This window comes from Marmota flaviventris, chromosome 17 (assembly GCF_047511675.1).
Source record: "Marmota flaviventris isolate mMarFla1 chromosome 17, mMarFla1.hap1, whole genome shotgun sequence".
NCBI lineage: Eukaryota > Metazoa > Chordata > Mammalia > Rodentia > Sciuridae > Marmota > Marmota flaviventris.
Window position 1 is genome coordinate 51,609,140 of NC_092514.1, and position 22,312 is coordinate 51,631,451.

Consider the following 22,312-nt stretch of genomic DNA (forward strand, 5'->3'; position numbering starts at 1 on the left):
CCCCTTTTTAAAAATTATATATATTTTTTCTTAGTTGTAGTTGGACATAATACCTTTATTTTATTCATTTATTTTTATGTGGTACTGAGGATTGAACCCAGTGCCTCATCCATGCTAGATGAGCACTCTACAACTGAGCCACAGCACTGGCCTCAGAAAGAGGAACTTTTAAAGAAAATGTAACAGTTATTTTTTTTAAAAAAACCTAAGGTTCCTCTGGTTTGATTTTATCATTGCTTTGAAACTCTTAATTGCAGGCTGGGGATATGGGTTAATGATAGAGCACTTGCCTGAATTCTATCCCCAACACTGCAAAAAAATCCCACAAACAAAAAACCTATCATTGCATATTCATTAATTTAGTCAACATTACTAAATGTTAAGATTTCATTCCCTTATTATTTGTTTTTCCTTCTTTTTCTTTAAAAGATAGGTTATTATTAAATTAGGAGGTAATTTAGGTTATTATTAAATTAGGAGATAAATTTTCTGATGTTTGTGTTAAGGGTTAAATTAGTCATTACTCTTCTAAATTGAAATCTAATTAGAATATAATAAGATCCACCACATAGAGTGTACAACTCAGAAGTTTTTAATATATTTGCAAAGTTGTATGATCACCACTATTAATACGAGAACATTTTCATCACCCCAAAAGGAAACTCCATACGTATTAGCATTCTCTCTATTAGCACTTCCCTGCTTCCCCTACTCCCTGATGACCACTAGTCTACTTTTGGTTTCTGTGGACTTGTATAACCCAGATAGTTCATACAGAATCTTACAATAGAGTCTTTTGTGACCACTTCTTTCACTTAGCATAAAGTTCATTCATATTGTATTATGCATTGGTACTACATTTCTTTTTAGGACTGAATTATATGTATTTGTGATCCCTCACTGCCCCCCCCCCCCCACACACACACACTTATTGGTACCAGGTATTGAACCCAGGGATGGTTAACCATTGAGTCACATCCCAGCCCTTTTTTATATATATATTTTTAAATTTTGAGATGGGGTTTTGCTAAGTTGCTTAGGGTCTTACTAAGTTGCTGAGGCTGGCTTTGAACGTGCAATCCTGCCTCAGCCTCTGTAGCCCCTGGAACTAATATAGGCATGTTGCCATGCCCAGTCCTCACTACTTTGAATTGCCTGTATATCCTGCTGGTCTCACAGCCAGAAATAACCAAAACTCTAATTTAGCTGTGTGAAAGCCTAACTATTGCAGAGTTAAATGTCATGGACAACTACTTGGGGAACATATTCCTTGGATTTCCCCTTGGTATCCTGACTTGTTTAGTGCCTTGTTCATAAATGGGGAAGTGGATAAACTAATGTTTGAACTTTCTCTATAAAGCTGTGTGGTTACATAATAATAATGGGGGTAATATATTATTAATCTTCTTGTTTTGATTTGTATGATTAGTTATCAGTGACACATTTGAGTATAACTATACAAAATGATAAACTTTCTGTTTAATGTGACAGACAAGTAAATTAGTAAAAGATCTCAAGTAAGTAGGTGAGGTCAATAGGCTATAATTTACTCTTGTACTGGATTGGAGGGGAAGATACAAGTAGATGATATACTTTGCTAGACAAGCTGATTAGATTTAAATCTAATTTATTTAGACATTTTTAACCAGGAAAATTGTTTTTATTTAAGATGATGCAAAATTCAGTATTTTGCCTGTTATTAACTAGTGTAATAGGAAAAATGTATTTGTATAAAAAACTAAAACAGAGCTTGGCTTAAGTGTAGTTATGATTTATTTTGCATTGAAAACATGGACATGATCTGTTATACAGATTTTCAACATACATAGTACTAGTTGAAAATATCTTAAAATGCAACTTTTCTGAATTAAGAATATAACTTTTGTGCTTAGAAATGGTGATTTCTAAGGCTTGTAATTTCAAGACTTTTGGCTCGTATGAAAATAACAGGATAGGCCATGGTAATCTATACCATGGAACATTATTCAGTGCTAAAATGAAATGATCTATCAAATCACAAAAAGACATGGAGTAACCTCAAATGCTTATTACTAAGTGAAAGAGGCCAATTTGAAAAGTCTATGATATGATTTCAATTATATACCATGTAGAAAAGGCAAAACTACAGAGACAGTAAAAAAAAAAAAAATCAGTGATTGCTGAGGATTGGTGGTAGGTAGGAGAAGATGAATAGGTGGAGCACAGAGAATTTTTAAAAGTAGGGAACCTACTTTGTATGTTTGCATGATACTTTAAAGGTGGGTATATGTCGCTGTACATTTTTTGCGAACCCAGGATGCATAATACCAAGAGTAAAACCTAATGTAAATGATGTACTTTGGGTGATGATTTGTCATTGTAGGTTCATTGATTATAATAAATGTACCACTCTCACTTGGGATGTTGTGCTTGTGTGGAGCAAAGAGCGGTGGGCACATGGGAAATATCTGTATTTTTGCTCAATTTTGCTGTGAACTACAACCATTCCAAAAATAAAGTCTATTTAAAAACAACAGATAGGGAACGAGTTGTGTATAACCCCATGTAGTTTGCATGTGCTGAATGTCCTTTTTGTGTGTGATAAATTCCTTGCTAAGAAATAATATTTACAGATCATTTATGAGATTAGTAAGTATAAAAATTTTGTCGTCAAGGTGGTTAGAGAATGGGTTGATACTTTATCAAATATTACTTTTTGGGCAAAAGTAAAAATATGTTGCCAAATGGGAATAAACTAAGTAGAAGGTAAATCTAATGGATTAGAAAGCTGTGAATGGAGACTGAAGGAATTATAGATAGGGATAATCCAAAATGTTTAAGGAGAATAAATTGATTAATAGAACGTCAAGGAATTTTTGTAGATAAACCCAAGCCAGTCTCAACAATGGTCATGTTCATTCAAATAAATATTGGAAATCCAAAAAATAGTGATATATTGAGGTTTTATTTCTTCTTTCCCATAGTCTTGCTAAGTAGTCCATTGCAACAAAGCTATGCAGACCATTGATGAGTAAGCTAGTATAAGACTATGACCTGTTTCTGTAAGATATAGACCCTGTTCCCTGACAAAGTTACTTAACAAACACTTTGTATGAAAGCTTCTCTGAGGCTTACTTAATGGTTTTTAGTTGATATATTAATAAGCTAAAGCTGTCATACCAAATTACCATAAGCTGGATAGTTGAAGTAGCAGAAATTTATTTCTCACAATTGAGGTTGGAATCTAAGATCAAGCTACAAGCAGGTTTGGATTTTCCTGAGGCCCTTCACCTAGGTTAGCAGGTAGAAGTCTTCTGTGTCCCAACATGACTTTTTTCTTTCTAGGTTTAGAAAGATATCTGGTGTCTCCTCTTCTTATAAGGTCATGAATCCTATTGGATTAATGCCCCACTGTCATGACCTCATTTAACTTCAATTACATCCTTTTTTATATATATATATATACTTGAATATTTTTTAATTTGAAAAGCAAAGTGTTTTAAGTATCCTTAACAAGATGTCAGTGGGACATACATGCAAGTATCAAGTCCCCTTTTCCAGGCCACCCTGCTCACCTGGATGACTTTATAGAAATAGGCATACTGTCGAGCTGTGTTTTTATACTGGCTGAAGACATCATGGATAGCTTGTGTCGACTGAAGACACCGAACTTCCTCTTCTTCGAAGTAGAGGGGAGTGTCATATTCACTGGGGAGGGTCTGAATGTAGGGCTGCCAGAAAGAGTTGGGGCTGGCTCGCTCACACAGGAGTTGGAAGGCCAGCGCTATGTTTCCCATGGCTTGAAGAATCCGGTCTTGAGAATACAAGGGCCCCAATACCGAATTTTTAGCAGATTCAACAGTCATTAGTAATTTTCGGGGAACCCATAAAAATAACTCTTCTGCCTTGATGTCTCTTGTTGCTCTCAAACCAAAGCCCTCTTCTTTGAAGTTGACCATTTCAAAACCTTCGACAGAAGCCCCATTTTCAGAGGCCCATTTCATTAGATCAGGAAAGTAATCTTCTCTTTTTCCATCAAAAGTAACAGACAGACCTTTCTGCTTTTTCCGTATTTTCTCAACCAGAGATCGGATTTGTACATACTCTTCCCATTCCTTTCCTGGGCCAGGTGTAGGACTGCTGCATTTCTGCAACAGTTCACTGGTCAGGTTCAAGATTTACTTCGGAGACACAGTGGCTATAGCCCCAGTGCCTGATTTCTGAGTTTTTACTCGACTCTTCTTACCCATTTTCGCGGCGCCACAGTCCAGTCCGGACCCCACCGCCCGCCTCAACCAACCCCCAGGCCGCGGCGGCGGCGGCTGCGGCAGTGGCGGCCGGACGGGAGGGGCGGGACCGCGCCCTGAGACGGCCCCGTCACCGCGGCCCAACCCGACTTCTTCCCCCGCCTCCGGGGCCCTCCCCCGGCCACCCTCAATTACATCCTTTAGGTCTTACTCCCAAACACAGTCACATTGGGAGTTAAGGCTTTCACCCATGATGAAATTATGGGATGAAGGCACAATCCAGTCTATAATGCCTAGGTAATGACATCAAAGTTTTGTATGGGGTTAGGGACAAGGGTAGGGTGGTCTGAGTAAATTGACAGGAGTCTTGTAGACCATTGTTTGTAGACCATTGTAAGAATGCCACCCCCTCCCCCCCAACACACTTTTAAACTTGACTGGAAACCATTGAAGGGTTTTAAAGTAGTCAGTCACTCTCCAATTCCACCCAGACTTTTTTGAGAATATACTGGAACAATAACTAAGCTGAGCTACTAGATAGTATATAATTGCTATGATCTAATTAAGAGATCATATCTTGGACCATGATGGAAGTTTGTCAGAGGTGGTTTAAAAAAAAAAAAAGTGTGGGGGGGAAGTGAGTCAGATTCTAGATTAATTTTGAAGGTAGAATGGAAGGAATTTGTTTATAGATTGAATATGTGATATGAGAGTAAGAAAAGAGCAAAAGAATAGGTGGGAAAATTTTTGTTTGAGTAAGAAGAGTGTGGAAAAGAGCTAGTGTTTTGTGGACATTTTAGTGGCTTTGTATTTTGTTTTTTTAATTTTCTACAATATATATTCAACACCCTTCTGTTCAGTTCTTAACAGCATCCCATGTCAGTATATATAGATACAATGCATTTCTTTTGAGGGCATCTTTAATTATTGTATTTCATTTGAAAAACACATTTGTGCCAGGCACTGTTGACTGTCCTTTTCAAATATTAACCTAATATCAATTCTTTTTTAAAAAATATTTTTTAGTTGTAGTTGGACACAATATCTTTATTTTATTTATTTTTATGTGGTGCTGAGGATTGAACCCAGTGCCTCACATGTGCTAGGCATGCCCTCTATCACTGAGCTAGAACCCCAGCCCTTAATATCAATTCTGATATACTGTTAACTGCTCAAGGAAACTGAGACCCAGGGAGGTTAATTTACTTGTGGTCATGTGGTAAATAAGTAGGAAATCCACTGCATGATATTGATACTGTATGACTTCCATAATTTTCATGATCAACCTTCTAATGGCAAATTTGGTTGTTATTCCAATTTGGAGGTCATTATAAGATATGTTACAATAGGTCTTCATTTTCATATCTTTGGGCATAAGTGTAAATATCTGTAGGGTAAATAAGAACATATTTTCAAAGGATATACATATTACTTATATAAATTACCAACATGACCTTTAACAAAGTAATTCTAGTTTATCTTTCCTTACCCATCTTTGTTTCCTTTTATATTTTCTCTAATTTGGTAATACTATTGCTGTCTACCTGTGAATCCTGAAATCAGAACAATACAACTTGGTTATATTTGTTTTTGTGGTACTATGGATTGAATCCAAGGGCATTCTGCCACCAACCAGTCCTTTTTATTTGTTTATTGAGACAGGAATTTGCAGTCCTCTTGCCTTAGCCTCCTGAGTCACTGGGATTACAGGCATATGTCACTACTCCTAGAGCACAATATGTTTAAGCTAGTCTGTTTAAATTCTGTGCTACGTGTTAAACTCATAGCATAATGGGTAATGAACATAATGAATATTCAAGCCAAGGAAAGCCCCTGTGTTATTGGATACATATTATGTTTGAACTGGGGGAGGGTGGGTCATACATACATAATAAATTCACGGTCGAGAGACTAACTCCTCCCCAAAGGTACCTGCTATCCTGATTTCTAATACTTTAGTTTTGTGTATCTTTGAATTTTATATTCTTTGATTTCTGCTTCTCTCAACATCTTGCTTGTGATATTCATCCATGATGTGTGTGGGAGATAATTTGTTCATTTTCCATCTATTCCAGTACATGAATATCCCTTATGCTGTTCATGGATAGTTAGATTGTTTCCAGGTTGATTATGGATAATGCTTCTTTGAACATTTAAATGCTTTTGGATGGATACGTATGTGTACTTCCTAGCAGTGATACTGTTTTGTCATAGAATTGACAAACATTCTACTTTATTAAGTTTTGCAAAAAAGTTTTCAGGTTGTGTATACCAGTTAATACTCCCCATCATAGTATATGAAAGTTGGACTTGTTCTACATTTTTATCAGTGCTTGTGAATTATATTTATTTTAGCCAATGTTTGCTTTTAATGTATTATTCTGTTTTTCATTATTATCACAAAATACCTGAGGAAGGCTAACTACAAGGAAAGGGTTTACAGTTCTGGAAGTTCAAAGTCCAATATTGAGCAGTGGGGGAGAAGAGGATTGGTTCAGCCTCTGGTGAAGGCCTAATGACAGATGGTGTCACTGTGGCAGGAGTGTGTTTAGGAGGAAGACATTACATCTCAAAAACAAGAAGCCAGAGAGAAATTCAGGGGTCAGGTCCTCTAGTATAACAACTTGCTCTCATGAAAACTTAGGGGTCCTATGAGAGCTGCCTTAATTTCCTCCAAGGGCAGCCATCCCAGTGACCCAAAGGCTTTTCACTAGTTTCCACCTGGGAACAAAGCTTCCACACATGAATTCTTGGAGGACAAATCACATCCAAATCATAATGTGTGCTTCTCCCTGATGTTTAATAAAATTGAGTATGTGTTTTTGCTTGACAGTTTGATGTATAATTGGTTATTTCCACAAGAACAGGGAGTTTTTTGTTTGAAGCTTTTGCCCTTCCTTCAGGGAAATATTAAGAGTATATTCCAATATATAAAACAGATTAAAAGGAGTGTTTGCTGAGATTCTCTATAGCATGGTAATTAAGAACAGAGATTCTGGACAAGACTCCTGTTATAAAGTAATCACCTTTGTCACTATTTGTCTCAGTTTCCTTAGTTCCAAAATGAATATAATGATGATATTTTTATCATAAGGTTAATGTCAGACTTCAATAAGTTAGTTTATTTACAGTTAGGACATAATAAGTAGTCTATAATGTAATTATATATATATATATATATATATATATATATATATATAATATATAAAAGTCTATAATGTTAGCAATAGTAATGATGATATAAATGTATTTGTGTTATAACAAGTTAGCTGACAAGAATAATGAGGCTTTGCTAATGAACACAAATTTGAAATTGAAGTTTATGGATGATAATTGGATTTCATTTTAGCCTTAGCAACAAGTTTTTGTTTTGGTTGTACATTATCAAGAAAATATTGATTCACAAGGATGAGTAACTATCTCCCACAACTCCTTAGTCATTGTGACCTCTTCCAACTGGCCAATCTTCCATTTGCCTCACCAGCAGCATGGTTCTGTGTTCCTTTCTCTATGGTATTAGTGTCTAGAACACTCTCATTACCATCTGTCTTGAGTATTATAATTTCTTTGTGGTCTTACTTGGACTTCACCTCTTCTGAGTCACTCTTCTTTTCTATCAGTCATTCTTTCCCAATATCCTGCTCTGATATTCTTTATTTCAGGCTCTAAAGCTTTCTTTTTTGTTTTAATATTGTAAGTTTTATTCTGTGCTATTCCGCATCACTGTTACTCACAAAATCCATCAGCAGAGGGAGCTAAATAAAAGAAGATAATTCCCTTAAACTGAGAAGACTTGTGGAGCAGAGTACTTAGAAGATACTTTCACGATAGTGCTGAAAAGGATCTTGAATACTACTATAAAACATAAGAATTTGGGCCCTAACTGCTGGTTAAAACTTCCTTAAGGAAGTTTGTTTTTGAAAAAACAAAAACAAAATAAAACAACAACCACAAAAAAAAAAAAAAAAAAAACCCAAACCACAACAACTATTCAAAAGCTGGGTGTGGTGGCACACACCTGTCATCCCAGCAACTCAGGACGCTGCGGCAGGAGGATGGGACAACTTAGTGAGATCTACCTCAAAATAAAAAGTAAAAAGGACTGGGGTCAGTGGCAAAGAGCCTCTGGGTTCAACCCCCAGTACCAGAAACAAAATAAAAATCTATTTAGAAGGATGACCTAATAAACGTACATAAGAGAACCAATCTGTTAATTTTTTTCCCCCTGATTCTCCATCTCTGAAAGTTTTATTTATTAAAGATGATGAAATGAGGTCACTGCTTTGTACAGAATTTCATATGGAGCACTGAGTCTTAAAGTTGCTAATAAGCATTATGGATAATCCATTCCACATTTTTAAGACAGACATTTTCAAGTAAATTTCTTGTATTTGGTTTTGATTAAGTGTATGTATCTTAATTTCAGTTAGCAGACTTGAAGAAAGAGAAGCAGAACTGAAGAAGGAATATAATGCATTACATCAAAGACACACTGAGGTGGGTTTCTGGGCTGTTCTTACCGTGCTTATGTGGAGACAAAGAAACAGACCTTAGAAAGCATGTTTTAATTTTTCTTTGAAAATCAGAATCTGGCAGGGGTTATTTCTAGAAAACATTAAATGTCATGTGGCATATACCAGACATCTGCTTTGCTTTTCGTTTTTTTAAAATCTGGAATTAACTTTTCAAGTAGTGCGTTAGCATGCCACAGAATAATTTAGTTATTTAAGACAGTTCTAATACTTGTTTCCTTGGCTGGCTAAGCAAAAACTTATGTGCATGTAGTAAAACGATTATATGATACTGAGAAGAGAAAATCAATTTGTTACCAGTTTGAAAATGATGCATTGGTAAATTATTGGTAAGGATCTCTACATTTATAATCCAGTGTAAGGTAATTTTGTTACATTAAATTCATGACAACCTAAACATTAAAATATGTTAAGTTAAAATGATTCTAAAAGTTTTTTTGCATGAGTTTTCAGTATTTTAAATAAACAGTTTAGTTACATAATCTCTCCAAAACAAATTAGAAAATGTACTTGAGGGCTTTAAAATATTCTTTTTATGATTCTCTGTCAGTTTTTTATATGTAGCATTTTTTTTTATTTCAATGTCAAAAAATTGTTTTTGTTTATCATGGTCAGTCTAGGATTCACATACGTAGATAAATAGAATTTTCGTAGTCTGTGCAATATTTGTTACACTAAAAAATTTTATTTCTTTTTCCTCATCTAATCTTGTCTTTCCCATGATTCAGATGATTCTAGTCTCTTACTTTCTTTTAACTGATACTAGAGTTTGAGCCCAGGGCCTTGAACTCAGTAATAAATACCTGCTCTACCACTGAGCTACAGTCCTAGTCCTGGTTCCAGCCTTTAGCGCCTGATTTTCTTTCATTAATTTGTGTGATTTCCTATCCTGCTTGTAGCAGAGACCTATATTATTGCTTTTAAGGAACATAAAATCATATTGCACTAAAATTTCCTTTGCTTTGGAATAATGTAGGTGATACTTTCTTGGGAGTGTTAGAATTTCTTCCTGTTATCCGTGACAGGTGAGGTTTTATTATCTTCATTTTATAGCCCCACCCAAAATGTGAAATGTCACAGAATTTATATCAAGTGGTTGAGAGAAGAAATTGACTACCAAAGTCTGGAAACCATATATAAAGCTCTGGGAAGGCAGGAACAGGTTACACAGGAGCTTTTTCAGTATGGAAAAAAATACCCACACTTTAATAATATGATCTTTGGTAGACATTAAAGCTGTTATTAAAAACATTGGTTGTTAAAAGCCTATGTTGATTCTCTTTATACCATTCATTTTAATGCCTGATCATTGTCCTATGCATAGTATTATAATGCTTATCCTTGTTAGTAATTACAACTATATTTAGAAGAACATGCTTAAATATCATAGAAAATTGATAATGATGAATAATGCCTTTTTTTTTTTTTTCTTCTCTGAACTGGGGATTGAACCCAGGGGTGCTTTGCCACTGAGCTACATCTCCAGGCCTTTTCGTTTTTTACTTTTTTTTTAATCACTAATTGCTGAGGGCTGACCTCAAGCTTGTGATCCTCCTCCCTCAGCCTCCTGAGTTTCTGGGATTACAGGTGGACACCACCCCACCTGGCAAATAATGCTTTTTAAAGTAACATTCTAACCTACAAATAATTGAAGATTATTAAATTATGTATTTGAAGTATGTCTAGGATATGCATTCTTGAAGGGTTAACTGTCAAGTGAAATTTCCTATTTTTCCCCCCTATATTTAATAAAAGTGAAGATTTATTACTACAGAAAAAAGTGACATTGACTTCAAATGAAAAGATGCAATAATTTTTCCATTTCATGCCTTCAGCGAAGGACAGTCCAAGAAGAAAAAGCAATTTGAAAAAAATCTTTAATATCCAAGTCAAGAGTTACACCTGTCCAATAACCAAAGCAGCTTTTCCTTGCTGCCTATAACTCTTTTCAGAGGATCCTCTCCTTAAGTAAAAGCAACAACTGCCTTCTGCTCTGATAGACTTTCTTTGTTCATGCAACATGGCTGCTTTGAAATTTGGATCTGTTCTACTCTAGCCTACAAGTTTCTGTGTTTATACATCTGTTCTAGAGATGTCATTCAATTAGCAATTATAAATAGCTCTCCAACTTTTTAAAGAATTAGGTGCCCTTTCAAGGTAAATTGTGGAAATCTTCAGGGAAAGGGAGTCTGGAGGGTTTAATCTGTAACCTTTTCACCGTTGCTTCCAAAGAAGGTTACACATTTTACAGGCACAAAATAGTTGTTTAAATAGTACTTTTATCAAACACATTATTTACTCTTTAAGGGAAACCTACTATTGCTCTTTTTGTAATGTGAATAACTGCTCTTAAATCAAAATTTTGTGCAAATTATTAAATTTATTCAAGACATGCTTTAAGGAGAGCAGCAAAGGAAAAATAAGGGTTATTATGAAGTAGTTGGACCACATATGTAGTCTCTTAAGCTAATGACCACAAACATGCCCTGTGTAATCCTGTGAGGGTCTTGCATATCAAGGAATATTTAAATGCAGAGAGAGGCTGGGGCGCAGAGGGTGTTAACTGTGCTATATCCCCAACCCTTTAAATTTTTTTTTTTTAATTTTGAGTTGCCCAGGCTGGCCTCCAACTTGGATTCGTCCTGCCTCAGCCTCCCAAGTTGCTTGTATTATCAGATGTACCATCATGCCTTGGCATTTTATTTCATCTTTTGACCAAACTATTATCCATCACTATTTTATAGATTAAAGTTTTTTAGAAAGAGACTTAAGTGATTTGTCAAAAATCCCATGCTAACTGAATTTGAAGACAGGTCTGATTCTGTTGCCTGAACTTTCAATTATAAAGTTTCATAGGCTAAACATACCAGACATTTTTCGTTGCCTCTTTGCTTTAGGACATCTCAACAACTAAGAGATTTTTGGACTGCATATGGAAAGACTTAAGACTAATGTGTTTATAGAGATCTATGTCATTTGTCTCCCAAACTTCACTATTACCTTGCTTTTTGGTTTTAGCTAATGCTGAGTCAATCTCTGTTGTGAAGATATCCTGAGGAAAAGGAGTTGGGACACATCCCATTCGAGGATTCCAGTGTTCCTTGTTGATGACTCCAACTGTTATTTGCTGAATTGACTCAGAAATATACATGAATTAATTTGGATATCTTGAGAAAATTGAGATGCAGTTGCGACCAGGAGGGATGAGACTGATGGACCCAATTGTAGAATATCTAAAGCATGCCCTGTTTTACTTTTTCATGTCTCTTTTCTATCTAGTAGCACAGGTTTTGCCCTCCCTCTCACCTTAAAAAAAATTATTACAGGTGGACATAATATCTTTATTTTTTATTTTAAGTGTTGCTGAGGATCAAATCCAGTGCCTCACGCATGCTGGGCAAGCGCTGTACCTCCAAGCCACATCCCAAACCCTCCCTCTCACTTTTTAAAGTGAAGCCGTATTTTAAAATTTTAATTTTTAAGCACAATTTATTTTTTCTACTTTTTTGTGCATTCATGGAATATAGTGTATATTATTTTAGGCATCAGGGAATGCTTTAGGGTGTGGGGTTTTCATGTGGGTGTGAGGGAAAAAGGACAATGGGCTCATTGCTTGCTTAATGAATCAACTAAAAGGGCAGATATAGCATGAGTCTTACAGTGCTTAACTGCTCAGATGACTGAGTCAAACAGACCTGAGATTTGTCCTTAAAACAGTTAATCATTAGCCAGTTTATCAATTTGGGCAAGTTGTTTTAACCCAGAGCTGGAGTTTATAGAATTGTGATATCGTGAGGATTAAATGAAAAATGGCTGTAAATGTACTGGCTGACATGTAGTTGGTGCTTAATAAATGATAGCTATCATTTTGTTGTTAGTCTTTCTCAGTAAATGCTAATTTATTTGGGTTGTTAATTTCCTTATTTGAACCATTTTGGAATGTCAGAATATCATATCTGTAATTATTTGGTCAGTTGTTTGAGGAAGGTTTAGAATCCAGCATTTTCTAAAATTTAAATCTTTATTTAAGCATTTAAAGCAAAAGTATCAATCTAGAATGAGCTATTTGTGAGAGTTTTTTTTCCCCTGAAAGTTCTACCTGATAAAAGAAGAAAACAGCTCATTATTTCTGACTTGCTGACACAAAAATAATAGCTGCATTTCTGCAAAATTGTTCTTAAAATGGAAGTAAAGAGAAAACCTGTAAGTTTAGAATTAAAATTATGTAAATTTAAGGTTAAAATGTTTTCACATACCGTATCTGTGATTCTGTGTCTTTTGCTTCTGACATTTTCTGTTTGGACTAGGTCCTTTTTTGTTTTTTTAGTTGTAGATGGACACAATGCCTTTATTTTATTTATTTTTATGTGATGCTGAGGATTGAACCCAGTGCCTCATACTGCTAGGCAAGTACTCTTCCACTGAGCTACAACCCCAACCCTGGACTAGTCTTAATTGAGGAACATTCTGATTCATTTTTTTATTACATTTCCTTTAATAAAATTACTTATTTTATTTCATGTATCAGAATACATCTTATTTGATAATAATTAGCACCTTAAAATTAACATATTTTGAAATTTTTATACATACTAAGTAGAATTTTCACAATAAAAATAAATGTTTGAGGGGCTGGGGTTGTGGCTCAGTGGTATAGCACTTGCCTAGCGCATGCAAGGCCCTGAGTTCGATCCTCAGCACCACATAAAAATAAATAAATAAAACAAGGGTATTGTGTCCAACGAAAACTAAAAAATAAGTAAATGATTGAAATTTTTTGCCAATTTTTATGTCTTAATTTCAGATTTAGTATCCTGAAAAGTGGAAGTGTAGATTATCAAGAATCAAATAGACTATTAGCATTTCTTAACAGTTCATGTACTTTATTTGTTGTTTTGGTAGTTGTTGGTTTTGCAGTTCTGGGAATTGAACATAGGGCTTGGTCCATGTTGGACAAGCATTTTGCTGTTGAGTTACATCACCAGCGCCAGTTTATGTACTTTATATTTTTCAAATTTTCACTTTCATATTCAGCTTTACTATTATACGGTTTCTTATCTAAGACTTATGGTGTTCTGATTTTTTCATTTGTTAACTATTATTAACATAGATAATTATATTAAGTAATGACCAATAAATGATCAACTAGAGTCTGCAGCTCATAGTAGAAATATTTTTTAGCTTTCTTTCAACTAAATCTACAGAAACCAGAAATATTTTGATATTTAATATTTGAATTGTTTAACTAAACAGAAATGATCTTTACGCTATTAATCACTTTTAACATGGAAAAGATCAACATATAAGTTTCACAGGTTTTGTTTCTCATTTTAGTGAATAGGTTTCTTAAATGCCATCTATTTTTAATCAGCAGTCTCTTATCACCTCCTCCCAATGTCTGTATACCAATTCATATTACTTATGTCAGTATTGTTTCACTTAATGTCATCACTTATTATTTAAAAAGTTCTTTTCCTGTTAAGCAACATATTGGTACTTCTGTGGACACTGGCATCTTAAACATAGTCATTAGCATATTCGTTTGCCATGAAAAAATTTCATTTCCTTCATTTTTTTTTTTTTAACATGGAATTGGGTAACCTGATAAAAAAGAAAATTATACAAAAAAATGTTTTCCTTGGTATAATACTATGCTTTTATTTCCAGGTATTAGTCTTAAATTTTGTGATTTTTTTTCTTTCTGTCTTTAAATAGATGATCCATAATTATATGGAACACTTAGAAAGAACAAAACTTCATCAACTCTCAGGGAGTGATCAACTAGAGTCTACAGCTCATAGTAGAATTAGGTAAGCTTTGTTAGACATTCTGCCTTGAGAAAAAACGAAATAAATAATCTGATTGTTTCTGGTTTTTTGTGTTCTCTAATCCTGGAACAATAGTTAGGCTGGTTCAAAAAGCTCTCCATGGTGACTGGAATGCTGTAGGAGAGAATAGCATGGAAAAATAGAAACAGCTTTCATTATTAAAAAGATAAATTATGAGCCATGCTATTATAAGCAGCATGTTGAGGTATTTTGATGTTTATGATTCTTCATGGAGATTATGCAGGGTCTAAAATTTTCTGATTTGCGAGAATGCTGAAATTTTAAATTTCTTCATTAAATTGGACCTTTTTGGTCCAGAGAGGCATGTTTGAAGGGGTTAGCTAGCCATCTGTTTGATGTAGGAGTGTGAATAAATTATGTAGATCTCTGGGCATTGTATCCAATGAGCTAAGCCAGGACTCTCAGTGGAGAGGAAGATAGTTAATAGGCTGGCTGTCGCTCTGGGTTGCTGCATAAATGGTAGGAGCAGCCGCTCTATGGTTATTAGGTGGGGAGAGCGGAATGACGTCATCATTTGGGAGCCGCTGCAGGACCGAGTGGAAAGCTGCTGCTGATGGCATTGTTTTTGTGGCAGCAGCTGAATGACAGATCCTCACTACAAAGATACCCATTTGGCCCCCGTGTAGGCCTCCTGGTTCGGGTGTTTCACCATGCCAGCACAGCGCCATGAGTCCTGGATGCATGCTGCTATTTGTGTTTGGCTTCGTTGGCGGGGCGGTGGTCATTAATTCTGCTATCTTAGTGTCTCTCTCTGTTTTGCTGCTTGTGCACTTTTCTATTTCTACCGGTGTGCCAGCTCTGACGCAGAACCTGCCAAGGATACTCAGGTACTCCAGTCTCTCTTAGAAGCCCCTGCTTACCTGGTTTTTCTTAAATTTTAGCCACTCTGATCTGCTTTGTAACCATCTCTGTTGCAGATTGAAACAATGGAAAATGGCCTGAAGCTAGGATGTCTATTCTTATTTATAGTAATTTATAGGTCACCACTTAGGAATAGCGTTTTGGACCAAAGAAAAGGATTTTCATATTGTACTTATACACAAGTACAAGGTCAATGTGGTCTTATTTTAAGCAGAATGTTCAGAGTAAAGGGAGAGCAAGAGTAGAGCACTGGTCCAAGTTTATGCAGTCTCTGGATTTAGCTTCTGAATTTAAAGGCAAATATCTTTTATGCTGGTTCTTGAAAACAATTACACACAGGCCATAGTTTATTACATATCAATTATCATTTGACTGATGAAGGTTCAGATATCATTTTACATTTTTAATAATAGCTTTTTCCTCAAAAAAAATTATATATTTTAAAGTAAAAGGATTTCAAGTTTTTAGAGCAATGAATGCATTTATCCCATTATTTACACATCAAAGTTGTGAAAGCTTTACAAAGCCTATTCACTATTGTTTTGTCAGATGTCGCCCTTTCTTCTCTTTGTAGTCCTGGGTGACAAATATCCGTGCCTGCTTGTGGGGGTAGTCATTAATCTCTATAGCTTTGCTGCTGCTCACTCTACTTGCAGCCCGTAAGAGCTATCTTCTATATCTTAGAGGTTTAAGGTTTTGATTTCTTTTGTTTTTTAGTTCATCAAACTCCCAAGTATTCAGTTTGCTCAAATTTATGCTTGGGGTATGGTTTTAAGTGAAAGTTCATCTTGTATAGATTTTATTGATTATTTAAATGGCTACAAACATTTAAATCCTAACTATAGGTTTATACAAATAAAGAATTAGTTAGCTCTTATCAGTGTTCCCTTTTATTCATAGACCAGTTTATATTATGTTTTAGTTTAAGGCCCAGAATTAGATTGCACCTGTGCCTAATACTAGATACATGATCACTTGTTTTCTTTCCTAATGTATAAAAATTAGAAATAGCCTTATTACTTGTGTATACATGGTCATTTACTTTCTTTTCTGATTTATAAAAATCAGGAACAATCATTACTTGTGTATATATTAGTACATAAAAGATTTGTACATATATGTATATATATATTTAAGTTTTGAGGAAATTAATAATACTCAAACTACAAAAAATGTAGAATATTAAAATAAGGCTGATACTTAGGAGCTTTCTTAGTCTTAGCTTCCATTTGAGACAAGTGCTATGCAGTGGGTGAGAGGCTTTGAAGTTGGGCTGCCTGGGTACAAATTGCTCTGCCTCGTGTGATCAGTTCTTGGACCTTTGGCAATTTGCTTAATTTCTATGTGTCTGAGTTTCCTTTTCTGAAGGTACTTGCCTCATTTAGGTGGTTTTAAAAACTGAGCAAGATTATTATTTTGTTTTTAATTATAGTTGCAAGATATGTGGTAAACTAATATATGTATATGTATGTTTTTATCCCATTTTTAGTAGAACTGTTCAAATTCCAGCTGTTTTATTCATACAATACTTTATGATTAAATTTTAAAAGCTGCATGACACAAAATTGATTTGACTAAAGATAATAGTCTTCAATATTAAGGTTACATTGTCAGAAAGTAGGTAGCACCAAGTAGTAAGGTCAAGGGAAGAAGCACACGGTGGTGGAGTTCATAGGCCTGACTTTTATTACCAGCACTGCCGGTTTACTACTGCCCAGAGCATCACTTTTCCTATTCTGTAAATTAGGAAAGCAATATCTATTTTCTGGTAAGGATTGAATGAGATAATATAAATAAATCATATAGCTCAGTACCTGCCACATGACAAGTGTTCGAAAAATGTAATCTTTTTTTTTTTTTACTGTCCTTTATCTACAAAGTAAATTTTACTAGATTAGTTGTATTAAATGTGAGTATAGCTAAAAAATTACTTCAAAAACATTTATAAAATAAGCTAACAATTAGCCAGGTATCATGTCATATGCTTGTAATCTGGGCAATTTGGGAGGCTGAGGTAGAAGGATCGAAAGCTAGAGACCAAAATTATATTGTTATATTGTATGCATGTATGAATATGTAACAACAAATCCCATCATTATGTACAAGTATAATGCAATTTAGGGATTTCCTTAGCAACTTAGACCTCTTTTAAAATAAAAAAGTCTGGGGATGTAGTTCAGTAATAAAGCATCACTGGGTTCAGTCCTCAGTACCAAAAAACAAAACCAAAAAAAGTTAACATTTAAATAACCATCTTAAAAAGGGATATGTGGAAGTAAAGCACTTTTAAAAAATATATCATAAGGATTTTGATAGTTGATGATACCTTTGTTTCTATTAGACAGTAATATTACTAGACGGTGACAACAGATGTTTCAATGTAGGGGCTTAAATCTGCAACTTAGTATTTTTCCACATATCTCCCATTCTTTGGTTGAATTTCTTCTGTGAATTTTACTGAAGCATTTAACACATAGATTAGCAAACACACATGTACCAACATAATACAGGACTAATATTTGCCTTTTAGAATTTCTTTTCAAAAGTAGGATTCTGATGAACTTGCATGGTTACATGGTTCATAGTTACATAGTTCCCTCTCTCAATTCTTGTGTAGTTTTTCAGTAAAATGAGAGTATGTAGTAATATTATTTTTCCAGAGTTGGAACTTTGTAACCCAGAGCATTGTTGATGCTCTTGACAGATTGCTCTGAGTCTCTGAAAAGACTCCTTTCTACAGAGTAGTTTCTGAATGACTAATAAAAGCAAAACTAAAAAGGTGGGAATTCTACCATTATTTTTGATTATAGATTTAATAGGAAAGTACAAATTGGACTCATAGAAGACTCCTTTCCCCGGTAGTTTTAAACTTTTTCAGTATTTGGTACATTTGAAAAATGAATTGTTGGCTTTCATTTAGGAAGATAATTCTAATGACTGATTTCTATTTTGTTTTTTGTTAGCAGTGTGATGGATTTGCATGAGGCCTATATGATCTTCGTATATTATCTTTGCATCTTAGGTTAGAGAGCTTTCCCTTAGACTCAGCCAAACTCAATTTCCACCTTCTTTCTTTCTTTTTTAACTATTTTAGTTGTAAATTGACACAATACCTATATTTTATTTATTTATTTTTATATTGTGCTGAGGATTGAACCCAGTGCCTCACATGTGCAAGGCAAACACTCTACCACTGAGCCATAACACCAGCCCATCAATTCCCACTTTATATGTAGGCATTAAGGTATGTTAGAGAATAAATAAAGGTCCAACTAGTATTTCTTAGAACCTTATATTTTCTGTTCCCAAAATATGTTCCCCAAAATTGGGATAAACATCAAATTGACAAATTTTCATTTTGTTCAGGTATGGACATGAAGAAAAAAAATCTAGCTCCTAACAACAGTCACCATCATGTAATGAAAGAAAGGGCATTTTAAGATCAAAGAAGCAGAAAAGATGTAGTTTAAAATAAGGTTCAGTCATTCTCCAAAAAGAACAGGTTCTCTGAGTTGCATGGAAATGTGTACATGTATGATATGTGCTATATTTACCACTAAGGAATAATCAGTGATGCCTTTTTTTTGTCATTGACTTAAGAAAATTTTGTTGCTGACCAACTTCTGAGAATAACTGATGTAAACAGACTAGCTGACTTTAATTTTTGTCATCTGGTTATTCTGGCAGCTCTTAGTTACAAATTTAGATTTGGTATTAAAATCTAATCTTTTATTGTGCTGTTTACCTGTATTTGAATTGTTTTCCCAGATCAAATAGGAAAAAGTATTACAAGTGTAAAGAAGTGATGAATAATTAACTTTGATAAGGGAAACTTCTATTTTTAAAATTTATTATATTTCTTTATGCATGTAACATTGATAAAATGCAATCTCTCAACCCTTTTACTTCACTTAAATGTTTTTTTTTTTTTTTTTTGGTACTGGGGATTGAACTCAGGGGCACTCGACCACTGAATCACATCCCCAGTCCTATTTTGTATTTTATTAAGAGAGAGGGTCTCATTGAGTTGCTTAGTGCCTAGCTGTTGCTGAGGCTGGCTTTGAACTTTCTATCCTCCTGTCTCAGCCCCCCAAACCACTGGGATTAACAGGTGTGTGCCATCATGCTGGCTCTCACTTAATCTTTAAGAAGGCATTCTGAAGCTGGGCTTGGTGGCTGTGACCCAGTGACTAGGGAGACTGAGACAGGAGGATCTCAAATTCAAGGTCAGCCTGGACAACTTAGGGAGACCCTATCTCAAAATAAAAAGGACTCAGATCATAGCTCAGTGGTAAAATGCCCCTGGGTTCAATCCCTAGCACTGCAAAAAAGAAAAGAAAAAGGCAGCATTCTGACATACCCTTTATATTAAGTAAGGGCAGGTTTCAAAACTTAAATTTTTATAAAAATGAACTTACAAAATAAAAGACTTATTTAGCCAACTAAAATGTTTCCTGATTTTATTTATAACCTTATTGTTTCTGTTCCAACCTACTTTATTTAATTGTTTATTTATTTATTTTGGTACTGGGGATTCAACCCAGGGCACTTAACCACTCAGCCACATCCCTAGCCCTGTTTTATTTTTTCATATTGAGACACAGTCTTGCTAAGTTGCTTAGGGCCTTGCTAAGTTGCTGATTATGGCTTTGAACTTGGGATCCTCCTCCCTCAGCCTCCTGAGTTGCTGGTATTACAGGTGTGTGCCACCTAGCCCAGCTTCTACTTTCTTACTAGTAGAGGTAGTGGTTCTGGGAGACACTAAATCTTTAGTGTTTTTAATTAACAACCCAGGATGACTTGTTAGTAGACTTGTTTCCACCCTCTAAAAACACTTCATTTGGAACTTTTTGTACATTAACACAAGATGTGTTTCTTGTTGAAATTCTATTAAAAGTATAACTCTTGTTATACTTTAACAAGAGCATTGGAAAGTCAAGAGTTTTATAGAATTCTTTTGGCTCCTTGAAAAAAAAAATGACAATAGTTTTTTTCTCATATGTACTGTGCCTATAAGGAATTCGTATAGTGATCTGTAGAATAATAGAATTTCACTCAGGTTTGGTGGCTCATGCCTATAATACAGCTGTAATCAAGGCTGAGGCAGGAAGATCAAGATGAGACCCTGTCTCAAAATTTTAAAATGCAACAACATTAAAGGACTGGGGATGTGGCTCAGTTCAGTGGTAGAGTGACCCTGAGTTTAATCCTCAGTTAAAAAAAAAAAAAAAGAAAGAAGGAAGGAAGGAAGAACTTCCTGCTTTTTTAGGGAGTTCTTTTTTACCATTTAATCACTAGCTATGATTCAAATAATGTAATGATTTTCCTCTAGACCAAAAAGGATACCTTGAAAAGGCTTCAGTAAACATGCAGGGATTAGTGTGAGGATTTGGAAAGTCTAAGTGCAGGAGTTGGGCTCACTTCCAAAGGAGGAGGTTGTGCATCCACCTATTGCTACTCTAAGCATGATTAAAAACTCACCAGACCAGAACACTGCATTCTGGGCAAGAATCTTATCAGTAACATGTGAGATTTTCTAAACAGTTTCTTGACACTCTTCTTAGTTAATTTTTGAGAACGAATTTAAACTTCTGAAAGTGTCCTTTCTCCTTGGTAGGTCTACCTGTTCAAATGGACAGACAATATTATTTAAGAGGATCAATCCCAAAGCAGTGACAATTCAGGTTTATGACTTGTAGTCATGATCAATAAAAATAAATTATTGCTAATTTTTTTCTCCCCTCTCCAAATAGAAAAGAACGCCCTATATCCTTAGGAATTTTTCCATTACCTGCTGGAGATGGATTGCTTACACCTGACACTCAGAAAGGAGGTGAGACCCCAGGATCAGAGCAATGGAAATTTCAAGAATTAAGTCAACCACGTTCTCATACCAGTCTGAAGGTAAGCTTTATTTTGTGGAAATATTTAAGTTAGAAATGAGCTCTTTCCAGGGTTAATTTTCTATCATCCTATTTCAAGTTACATAGAAAAACAAGGTTAAACATTGTTATATCTTTATTAGTAATAACAAAATTAATTTCTATTTGGTTTAGGCTACATACATAATATGAATTTAGGGTGGATGATTAATGAACCTCATTTTTTTAATATTTATTTTTTAGTTGTAGTTGAACACAATACCTTTATTTTTATTTTATTTTTTAATTTTAGTATGCTGAGGATCAAATCCAGGGCCTCGCATGTGCTAGGTGAGCACTGTACTGCTGAGCCACAACCCCAGCCCCTCATTATGTTTTTTATAGTTAAAAATCATTGTCACCCAAAATCCTTGGTTCACTGGTAGAAACTTGATAATTTAGTAGGGCTTCATTCTAAAAACAAAACAAGGGCCAAAGGTATAGCTCAGTGGTAGAACACTTGCCTAACATGCTCAAGGTCGTGTTCATCACGAGAAAAGAAAAGATGTAAAAACAAACCACTGTTACTTTCTCAAACCACTTTATAAAGTAATGTACAAAAGTGCATTGTAACTGGGCTGATGGTGACACCTGTAACCTGTGCTACTCAGGAGGCTGAGTCAAGAGGGTAACCTGAGCCCAGGAGTTTGAGACCAGCCTGTGCAGCATAATGAGACCCTGTTTCAGAAAATAAACAAAAATTTAAAGTTCTATATTTTATAAAATAGGACATTTATGAAAGGAATATTGATTATAAAAATGCCTTGTTACATTATATAATCAACTCTCTGTGATGCAAACAGGCCATTTGTTTTGAATACAAATGAATTAGTTGTATATAATTTCCTTTTCATGCTGTATTTTTTTCATAATCCTTATCATGACCTTAGTACTTAAAGATATCACTCACTATCTTCTAAAAT

The 22,312-nt window shown here is 34.9% G+C and overlaps 1 protein-coding gene and 1 pseudogene across 4 annotated transcripts in view; one reads left to right on the top strand and one right to left on the bottom strand.

The window, feature by feature from the left end:
- Spag9 (sperm associated antigen 9) overlaps nucleotides 1-22,312 on the top strand; it is a 133,464-nt gene that overhangs the window by 33,122 nt on the left and 78,030 nt on the right. For all 4 annotated transcript variants that reach the window (XM_071603493.1, XM_027924685.2, XM_027924681.2 and 1 more), the window contains exons 3-5: nucleotides 8,653-8,723; nucleotides 14,474-14,568; nucleotides 21,222-21,372. In XM_071603493.1, the coding sequence (XP_071459594.1) occupies nucleotides 8,653-8,723; nucleotides 14,474-14,568; nucleotides 21,222-21,372 (317 nt within the window). The remainder of the gene's footprint in view (nucleotides 1-8,652; nucleotides 8,724-14,473; nucleotides 14,569-21,221; nucleotides 21,373-22,312) is intronic.
- Nucleotides 3,489-4,229, bottom strand: LOC114083384 (actin-histidine N-methyltransferase-like; annotated as a pseudogene).